The sequence below is a fragment of the Phyllopteryx taeniolatus genome, chromosome 3, assembly GCF_024500385.1.
Source record: "Phyllopteryx taeniolatus isolate TA_2022b chromosome 3, UOR_Ptae_1.2, whole genome shotgun sequence".
In the NCBI taxonomy this organism is placed as follows: domain Eukaryota; kingdom Metazoa; phylum Chordata; class Actinopteri; order Syngnathiformes; family Syngnathidae; genus Phyllopteryx; species Phyllopteryx taeniolatus.
Genome location: NC_084504.1, coordinates 13,519,097 through 13,529,130, shown reverse-complemented (window position 1 = coordinate 13,529,130; position 10,034 = coordinate 13,519,097). Strand labels below are relative to the sequence as shown.

At 38.5% G+C, this 10,034-nt stretch overlaps 2 protein-coding genes across 5 annotated transcripts; one reads left to right on the top strand and one right to left on the bottom strand.

The window, feature by feature from the left end:
• Positions 1 to 407: 407 nt before the first annotated feature.
• Positions 408 to 4,455, bottom strand: mrps30 (mitochondrial ribosomal protein S30). Its single transcript, XM_061767036.1, has 5 exons — positions 3,780 to 4,455; positions 3,180 to 3,325; positions 1,970 to 2,075; positions 1,714 to 1,890; positions 408 to 770 (listed from the first exon to the last, which is right to left on the bottom strand). Exons 1-5 carry the CDS (start codon positions 4,378 to 4,380, stop codon positions 487 to 489), a joined length of 1,314 nt encoding a protein of 437 aa, XP_061623020.1. The 5' UTR covers positions 4,381 to 4,455; the 3' UTR covers positions 408 to 486.
• LOC133474899 (uncharacterized HIT-like protein Synpcc7942_1390) lies at positions 3,950 to 6,100 on the top strand. 4 transcript variants are annotated; one of them, XM_061767038.1, is made up of 6 exons: positions 3,950 to 4,090; positions 4,944 to 5,061; positions 5,213 to 5,350; positions 5,430 to 5,534; positions 5,754 to 5,826; positions 5,894 to 6,100. In XM_061767038.1, the coding sequence occupies exons 2-6, from the start codon at positions 4,972 to 4,974 to the stop codon at positions 5,983 to 5,985; spliced, it is 498 nt and encodes a 165-aa protein (XP_061623022.1). In that variant the 5' UTR covers positions 3,950 to 4,090; positions 4,944 to 4,971; the 3' UTR covers positions 5,986 to 6,100. The 4 variants fall into 4 exon arrangements, with proteins under 4 accessions (XP_061623022.1, XP_061623023.1, XP_061623024.1 ...); XM_061767039.1 differs by having other exon boundaries at positions 4,083 to 4,101; XM_061767040.1 differs by lacking the exon at positions 3,950 to 4,090 and having other exon boundaries at positions 4,407 to 5,061; positions 5,754 to 5,822.
• The last annotated feature ends 3,934 nt before the right edge of the window (positions 6,101 to 10,034 follow it).

Below are 10,034 nucleotides of genomic sequence, written 5' to 3'. Positions count from 1 at the left end.
GTGTATATATATATATAAAATATATTTTTAATTATATACAGTACAGAGAATTAAAGTTTTTGGTAATTTTTATAATTCATATTTCATCCATTTTCTTTATTAACATCTTTTTGTACTGTATTTGTCTTTATATCTTAAATCTATTTTTAAATATTCAACAATTATACTTATGTAATATTTTTAAACTATCAAGTTTTGTCAAATATGCAGTATAAAGAATAGATTTTTGTAACTTAAAAAATTATATTTATAGTTCATCTGATTTTCAAAAAAATATAGATAACATTTAATAGCTTTTTAAAAAAAATTAACTCATACATTTATTTAATAGCTGATTTGTAAACAATATTTTGAATTGCATTTATAAAAAATTCAAACATATATTTTTTAAAGAAACTGTGCAGATGTAATGGTATGCGAAGCACTTTTATTTGTTCATAAATACAAGCTGGATTTGTCAACTTTGTTTTGCAACATTTTGCTCCCTCATTTCCCGGCGAGGGGATCCTCTTGGGGCTGATGGAGAAGGAATCGCACCAAGAGCCGCAGTGCGTCATCGTTGAGACCGACCACGCGCTCGTCCTCCACGCCCTCGTAGAGGCGCACGCTCTCGGTGCCCCACAGGAGGTTCTTGCGGGGGTTGTGGACGTCTGTTTGAGTGGACAATGCCAGCGTGTTGAGCTGGTAGCAGAAGAAGGAGAAAAAGTGGCCGTCGCTTATCACCGCCTGGGACACGAACGCTCTGCTCACGTCCTCGTGGTTCCAGAAACCTGCACAGCGCGCACACACCCTACTCTTAACAATGGAGTAGTCAATACAAATATTTAATAACTATTAAATAATAGAATAAACATATTAGTTAAAAATATATATTTAAATACATTTTATATTAAAATTATTAAAAATTAAATGCTTGAAATATTTACAAATATAAATTCTACTAAAAATACTTTAAAACAAACTTTTAGGAATTAAAAAAAAAAAAACTTATGAATGAATGTTAGTTTTAAAAATAAATAAAAATAAACTAATCAAAACAAACCGAAAAAACAAACGGCGAATCAGAATTTTTTAATTTGATCACAACGGATCAAAGAATAACATACTACTTATACTTTATTCTGACAAGAGCTGTGCTGTATTTACTTAAAATTGTTTTAAAATATTTCACGATTTTTAGCCCTTGTTTATGGCCAACGGCATTTGGACTTGCTGCGCATAGCTTCTGCGCACCTATGTAGTTGTAGTTATAGCCATTCCATCGAGGTCTCCACGGAATGAGGCGTCCATTAGTCTGGCCCGAGGAGCTGCACAGGTATTCATGGCAGCGCCCCAACCGAAGCAGAATGAATGGGAGAAAGTTGATCCAAGACAGCGTGAAAGAAGACGAGAGCCGGCTAAGTAGCCAGCTGGCTAGCTAGAGAGGGGGCAGCTGGTCCAAGGCAGTGAGGATTTACGGTACTTTTTAAAATATTTTTTTTTTTATTATTTATATTTACTATTTTGAAATGAACTATTACATTTACTGTTTAAATGCATCTATGACAAATGTTATTTAAAATAAATTTAAATTCTATAAAATATTAATGTAAAAAAAACAAACTATCAAATAAATGTAATGTTATGAAATATTTTTTTAAAACTATTATAAAAAGTGTTGAAAAGCTATGTTAAAATAAACAATGAGGTCTAGTGTATGTTTGTGTGCATAACCTTGATAGGAGGCCTGCGCGGCGGTCCACGCAAACAGGCTGGCGATGGCGTTGGCCCTGAGGAACACCTCCACTTGGTCCGACTGCTGGCGACGGGCCATGCGATCCCTGTGGTAGCGGTCGGGCACCAGGTGGAACTGCGTGTGACCGTAGCACGCCGGGTCGGGGACCTTGGTACCTGTGGAGCGCCGCCACGCAAACATTTCATGACATCTGAAGATGTTTTATATATAGGGATAAGAGAAACGAGAGGGCACCTGTGAACATGGTGTTGGTGTACTGGCGCTTGAACAGCGGCATCAGGTCGGGAGTGTAGGGAACGTCCGGGATGTCGGCGGCGTAAGAAGCCTCCATCGGGACCAACTACATGGGTACACCGTAAATCAACATCAGCATTTTTAGCACATTTAAAGCACTTGTAAAGGATGAGAAAAAAAAATATTATTATTTTTTAAATAAATTATATTATTACATTGATTTAAAATGTTCAATAATTTCATTTCCTCCAATTCTCACCAATCTGCCCTGGTGCTTTTTCTAATTGAGTGACTATTTGGTTTCCTATTAGCAGAGCAACTGCAAACATTTTAGCCCTTTTATCAGTTGTCATTGGCACTTGTGCCCAAATAACGGGACAGATGCAATAGACTTTTGCGACCCAGGTTGTTATATTTTGCTGTAAGCGTACCAGTCAGTAGCATGTTATCACTTGTCATTCGAAGCAGTATTTGAAGATTTAAAATCCTCATCAATCTGCCATAGTGCTTGTTGTACTTGGATTGCTATCTTACTATACGTTTGCATACAAAGTACTGTATTAGCATGTTAGCTTTTGATCAATACTCAATGGATGGAAATGGTGCCTAAATACAGGACAAGAGGCAATATCCTTATTAATCGGCCTGAGCGCTTTTTCTACTCTTGGTTCTTTCTTGTTCCGTTAGCATATCAGCTGGTACCATATTAGCATATTATCATTGTCATTTGAAACAACACTTGAATACAGGGCAAGATTTAAATCTCATCAATCTGCCTAAGTGCTCAGGTTGCTATCTTGCTATGTGCTAGCATACTAACTGCTAGCATGTCAGCATTTTATCAAACATCATTATAAGCAGTCCCTAAATACAAGGCAAGCTTTAAAATCCTCATTAATCTGCTATAGCACATATTTGGCTATGTGTTAGCATACCAACTACTAGCATGTCAGCATGTGCTCAATTGTCAAGAATTGGCCCAAATGTTTTTCGTACTCTTATTTTTATCGTGTTATATTAGCACCTTATCATTTTATCAATTGCCATTAGAAATAATACCCGACTACAACCATAGTGAATAAATGCCCATGCGTTAGCCATATCAACTGCTAGCATGTTGGCATTTGATCAATGCGCATTGGAAATGGTGTACAGGCCCAGTTTTTTTTCCAAAAACAAGACAACATTTGAGTGAAAAAGTAACGCTAACCGGAGGCAGCTGCTGCACTATTCTAAGCTGACAGAGCGGACGGTCGTCTATCTGGAACCTCGTGGGCTCCAGGCTGCCCCTCCTGTGGCCCCTCGGGATGACCCTCTGCCCTCTCCTCCAGTAGAAGCCCACTTGGGGACTCAAATCTGAAAACAAACACACAAACAGGCAGCAGTTACACTACAACTCACAAAACGTTTGGGATATTGAACTTCATTTGGCCTTCTGTATACCTTTGAATGCACATGCCGAAAAGTTTCTGTTTCTTATTGAACTTGACGTTCTCTGTCAAGAAGCTGAGCAGTAATATTCACAAGGTACAGCTATTAAAATTTCCAGTGATGCCTTTCTGTGACTCTTCTAGTCTATCTATATCTGTTGCAAATTGCATCAGGAGGTTTCAACTGAGACAGAGAGACTGGAGGAGTCACAGAAAGGCAGAAAAGTGGACGTCCATTAAAATTTTGCCAAATAGCTCCATGTTAATTAACAGCAAGCTGTGCAAAAAGTACAGAAACGTTTAACATGCAAATGTTTAAAGAAGCTTAAATAATGTTAACTTGCAAATGTTGTGTCCACGGACAGTAGGAACATGCATACCGAAGCTGGAGTTGAGGAGCAGCGGGTTGTATTTGGCCAGGCCGTATGTCAACGCTGTGATCAAGTTCCTCAGAAAGGGTCCTTCGATGAGCTCCTGCCGTCTGTACACGAACGGCTTACGTTTTATCAGGTGGCAGTGCTCCTGTAAAATCACCCGAGTCACCAATGAACGGATGTCCCCGAAGGCCTCATCGCCAATGCCGAGGTCTTGTGCAGCCGGAGCGGGGGAGCTCTGCTTCTCCTCGTCGCCGGCGACGTGAGGCCGAACCGGACTGAGTTTCTCCGGCAAGCCGGGGATGTACGCGGTCTTGGTGAAGTGCTGGTACCATTTATCCGCGTTACGCGCGAACGTCTGCGGGTAGACGACGTACTTTTTCCGCTCGATGCGAGTGAGAAGCCGGAGTTTATCCTGCACCGGGGACGCTTTTATCCGCTCGACTTGTTCTTCTGTCTGACGCGCCCGCGCCGATTTGCTTTTGGCCGTGAGAGAGGGCTTAATGGGCGGGTAGATGGCCTCCTTCTCTACCGTTGCCGCCACCTCCGTGTGGTTTGGAAGCAAGTTCTGCGGGAAGCGAAAGGGCAGCCGTGTGCGGGCCGCCATGTTTTTACTTCTTGTTCTATGTTTCCTACTCACACCAAACGGGCACTGTTCACAACAGCGCCCCCTAATACACGTGAAATAATCATGAATAAACCTCTTTATGAGCATGTATCTTCAGTTAAATGTCAACTCATTCACAATTAGATTTTCTCAATATTTGCATGGATCGTATCACTTATTGTACATCTTATTGGTTAACATCGACGAATTCCATGGATGATCTTGAACACCCCCCCGCAAAGCAATGCTGGAAATGCTGCGTTTTGTAAACAAAATGTCGTATTTTTAGACTTTACGAGACCTTAAGATCTCCCAGACCTTGATTGTTTTCCACAAAAATATTACTGTATTCTCATCCCAAACTGTATTATGATTTGTGAATATAAACCCAAAACTAGTGTAGGATACCATTTCTTCTGACGTTCAGCGTCAAATGAACGACAGATTAACAAGGCGCCACTGAAGGCAACATTGACGTGTGGGATCACTAGCTAGACGCTTTTCTGAGTAGAAATACAATCTCCTGTGTGTTGATATGTGTGGACACCGTATTTTAATTTCAGAATAACGACGACCGTGTTCTCCCTGGCCATGTTTTATGGTCATATTCTACGAACGTGCTTGGTCCCGAGCCGAACGGCGGGCAAACTCGGCCGTTTGCAACTTGTTTGCCAAGTTGAGGTAGCTTCTCTGTCATATTTTTGCTTGTTCTTTTTTTGACAGAGTTATGATATGATAATGTCGATAATGTTAAATTTTAGATAGTAATGTATTTTTGAGATTGTGTTTTAATGCTAGTTTTAGGTCATTCAAATCCCGCCCCTTTGTTTAGAGACGTCTTTGTACCGGAAGTGACGAAGTACGACTGGCAGAAGATGCCAGTAAGAAATATGGTCGTCCAGCTGCCACCATCTTCTCCAAAGTGATTGACAAAAGCCTCCCTGCAGATATCATATACGAGGACGACAAGGTCAACTTGTGCTTGTCAATAAATGATTGAATCTGGTTATAATTGAGTAAATTTGTGTTTTTCCCTTTTCCCCTTCCAGTGTTTGGCTTTTAGGGACATCAGTCCACAGGCTCCCATTCATTTCCTGGTTATTCCTAAAATGCACATTCCCAGGATAAGTCAAGCCAAAGACGGCGATACTGAGGTGAGATGGCAGTAGTTCCATCAAGGAAATTTTGTCAAATGCTCCTCATTTGCTGACAACCAATATGAATTTACTTAAAATAATAATTATAAAATAAAAAGTTATAAATATAGATATACGTAAAACAAATTCTTAAAAAACCTTGCAGCGTTGGCATGATTGCTACATCCTTTCAGAAAAAAATTACATTCAGTACTAATTTCCACTGTCCATGTGCAGCTCCTGGGACATTTACTGGTAGTGGCTAAGAAGGTGGCCAAGCTGGAAGCGCTAACAGAAGGCTATCGAGTGGGTAAGTAGTCTGTTGTTGTTGTTAAAGTGTTCAAGGGCTATAGTGAATCTGTTTTTGTGGTTTGCAGTCATCAATGACGGAAAACATGGCGCTCAGTCCGTCTACCACCTTCACCTGCATGTGTTGGGAGGCAGACAGATGACATGGCCGCCAGGATGAATGAATACCGTACTTAAATACATACATTAGTACTAGATGTTGATAACAAACAGTGTGAGTATGTTTCCTATACTTATGCCAGCTAAATATCAAAAATAAAAAACCTCACAAAATGTGGATGTTTTTTCTTGTACAGTAACAATATGGATTCAGTGTGATTTGTTCAATGTATTATTGTACTGATTTTGCTAGAAATCCGCCAATTGTAGGGCTGGGGAAAAAAATGGAATAACTAAAGCTAAATCGACTCCAAAAATAGGTCAATGCAGAATCTCTGCCTTGAAGAAAAAAAGTTCCGCCATGTTTGCACCGCCAGAACCAATGTTTCTCACGGATATCTATAGCAGACGGACGCAGTGTTGGGCCACTGATAAACTTTGCCAAAAGCGACAGACGAGCATCTGTAAGTGATTTTTAAGACACCTTTGTAATGTGCATATAAAATGATGTATGAGTGAGCTGAATGGTAGGTACTTTTTTTTTTAACCTAAAATGGTAATTGCTAGGGCGCTAATGCTAATCGCGCCCTGCGATTGGCTGGCAACCAGTTCAGGGTGTACCCCGCCTCCTGCCCGATGATAGCTGGGATAGGCTCCAGCACACCCGCGATAATGCTAATCGCGAATGTTAAACGTTTAGCAAAGGCTGAGTTTGTTGTCTCAGATTCTGTACAGTTTATACCATACAGTCTGTACCAACATTTTCAGTTTAAGGATAGAAGTACAGCCCTCAGAAATGAGAATAAAATTCATATTAGTAGTAAAAAATAAATATTTAGCTAACCTAAAAACTAAAATGTTAACTAACAAACGTAATAAATAATCAACCTAATGACGAGCTATCTTGTCATTAGATTTGTCAGTTACTACATTAGTTAGCTAGTTAAGTTAGCTTGCTAACTAATCGTTATACCTAACTAATGAGTTAACCCAATAACTGTCTAAAAACTAAGTAGTTAGCTCAGGAAATAACTAGCTTGCCAGCTAACTAATGGTAATAAAAGCATCCACTATCACCAAAGTTTGGAATTTTTCTTGCACTCAAGGAAATTGGAGTACCATTGCTTGATGACAGTTTGAGCAACTTTACAACAAAGTGTCCCATGTTGAGTTCGCTACCAATGTTCACAAAATGGAAATATAACACCTATTAATTCATAAGCTGTCTTTTGCGCACAAAAAGTACATCAAAATGTGTACTTTAAACACAATGTACTAGTGACAGATACTTTCCTTGTCCCTCGTGTAGTAAATTTGGCATTGATGAGCAGCCTCGCCAATCAATCATTGACACACACACAGTGTTACATTGGTTCACATGTAGCGTGATTCATTGATGTGTGTGTATGCGTGTGCATGAGTGAGGTTACTGTGTGTCGCTGGAAACGAGTGAACTTTCCTCTCGTCTTTCCTCAAAATGAAGAAAGCAGGCCAAACCAGGATTCATGAAAAGAACTTCATTTTAAAAGAACTACTACAGAACTACTACCCTTCGATGTCAGACATGTATTGTTGGTGTTAGCGATACTGTCACCGATAGGTAGTTTTATTCATATTTGTGGAAGAACAACCCATAATAGGTGAAAGTATGCAATATAGAGACCCCGTATAATTTGTTTGTAGTAATATTTCCCTCGCACACACTTTGAACATTATAAACATATTAAAACACACATTTTAAACACATTGTAAACATATTTCAACAAAAAACAACACAGGTAAGGGTTCAAATATATGAATAATGCTGCAAGTATTATAGTGTGTGTGAGTTAGATATGTACCTTTCAGAGGTGGGGCCTAGTGTGGTGGGATGGGACATCTGCGACGCTGTGTGAGAGTGCCTGGGCGTGAGCTGTGGTCGACAGCAGCTCCTGCATGAGTGTGCTCTTTTACTGTATATGTTTTACAGGTCTCCCGGTATAATTCCGGGAGTAAAATATATTCCATAGATGTGAATTTGAGTGCGAATGCTTGTTTATATGTGCCCTGCGATTGGCTGGCGACCAGTTCAGGGTACACCAGAGTCACATGGGATAGGCTCCAGCACGTCCTCAACCCTAGTGAGGAAAAGCGGTACGGAACATGAGAATTAAATAAAAAAAATTCTGATTAAAAAAAAATAATAATTAAAAATTCAATTAAGTGTTTTGTGTATTTAAAAAGTTCTTTTTTTCAGAATAAATTTGTATTTTTGTGAAAAAGTAGTAGTATTATGATTAATAACGGCCTATTTTTGTTTTACCTTTTAGGAGAAAAAAATTGATGAGTTCGATGGCGGCTAAAAAAAAAACGCAAAATGAAAAGCAAACGCTGCATGTTCCATCACATAGTGGTGTACATTCATTTCGTGTCAGCAGTGTCAACATCAGTCAGGTGACGAACACAAACAAGCCTGCTGTTAGGTCTTCGTCACCTCGGCGAGTCACGACCTTGATGGTGGATCTTTTTAACAGGGCGCTGTGCCCTGCCAGGCAAGTTGGTAGGGTTGAGGGGGATGGCATGGCCCGCACGCAGGCTTCCTATTGGCCGATGACCGAGGCCTTGGGAAGCACCTTCACTGGCTGGCCTAACCTTCTTCAGGTTTTCAAGGGAGTCCCTGCTGGAGGTAAGATGTCTCAGTGACACACTCTTTCTTCTTCTAACATGCTGAGATATTGATGCTTTGAACACACTTCCTTTGCCTGGACACTTAGTTTGGTCATTTCTTTTTTAGTTTTAAAAGGTGTAATATCAGAATAAAGTTGGCGTTCGGAAATTTCTAAATCTTTATAAAATAATTTATTGTATTTTTCAACAAATAAACAGTATATTTCAAGAATAAAGTCATATTTTTTTCCTAACTAAAAGGTTGCACTCTTACAGTTTAGTTTCTTTGAAATAGTTGTATTAATACAAGAAAAAAAGTATTTTGCAAAAGAAAGTTGTATTTTCCTACTTAAAAAGGCATTTAGAGAAAACTAATAATTTTGTCCCAGAAAAAAAGTAATGTTACAAGATTAAAATACATTTTTTAAGTCATTTTTGCCCAATTCTTTAAATAAAACATATTTTTTATAAGCCTAATGTCACAAGAACTAATTATTTTGATAATCATATTTGTTTCTATTTTTTTTTCGATTAAAAAAAGGTATAATAATAAGTTGTGTTATTTCCCGTTCCAGTCTTATTTTAGATGAAAAGGATTCAAATGTATAATGTAAAAATAAATATTTACACTAGTTATGCTTTTATAACAAGAACAAAATTAGATTTTGTTTAAGCTAAAAGGGACTAAAATATGAAAAGTTTACATTATCTATCCGTCCATCCATCCATCCATCCACCCACAGTGCCACCAGAAAGTATTCACACCCCTTCACTTCTAGACTTATTCTTAAACTGATTTGAGTATAGTTTTCTTTAAAAAAACGCACTCAGAATTAAATATTTCATGATATTTTAAATATATATATGTATAATTTTGATGATTGTAGTTTACAGCAAACGAAAAGCCCAAATTCCCCATCTCTAGAAACCAGAATATTATGTAACAAACAATCAAGAAACAATGAAAATGATTTTGAATGTAGAATTTAGACATAAATTTGCCCTCTGAAAAGTATTTTCCCAAGTTTTTAATGAATCTATACAATGTATGAGTACTGAAATAAATTGATTTTTTTTTTGCCATATTCTAATTTCTTGAGATGTACCTGTACATGCCCTGCGATTGGCGAGTGAGCAGTTTGGGGTGTACCATACCTCTCGCCCAAATCAGCTGGGATAGGCGCCAGCACACCCGAAACCCTAGTGAGGATAAGCAGTACAGTCAATGGCTGGATGGATGGGTCTGATTTTATGAGATAAAAGTTCTATTTTATTTTCATCATTTTTTTTAAATACCAGGAACAAGTCTTATCTAACTAAAAAAGGTGTAATAATACAAGAATAAACTTGATTCTGACTTTATTGTCGTAGTATAATTTGAGTTTTCCTTCAGTGTGGCCCTAATAGCACTCATTTTTACTTTAATTGATGCTTCATTATAGCATCATCATCCAGACTTTGTTG

Excerpts from the sequence above, each read along its gene's own strand:
- mrps30 (XM_061767036.1), bottom strand. The coding sequence starts at position 4,380 with ATGGCGGCCCGCACACGGCTGCCCTTTCGCTTCCCGCAGAACTTGCTT. Across the intron at positions 2,076-3,179 it reads TAGTGCAGCAGCTGCCTCCG|TTGGTCCCGATGGAGGCTTC; the intron begins GTTAGCGTTACT and ends GTACCCATGTAG. Across the intron at positions 771-1,713 it reads CGCGCAGGCCTCCTATCAAG|GTTTCTGGAACCACGAGGAC; the intron begins GTTATGCACACA and ends CGCGCTGTGCAG.
- LOC133474899 (XM_061767038.1), top strand. The coding sequence starts at position 4,972 with ATGTTTTATGGTCATATTCTACGAACGTGCTTGGTCCCGAGCCGAACG. Across the intron at positions 5,062-5,212 it reads AACTTGTTTGCCAAGTTGAG|AGACGTCTTTGTACCGGAAG; the intron begins GTAGCTTCTCTG and ends CCCTTTGTTTAG. Across the intron at positions 5,827-5,893 it reads AACAGAAGGCTATCGAGTGG|TCATCAATGACGGAAAACAT; the intron begins GTAAGTAGTCTG and ends TGTGGTTTGCAG.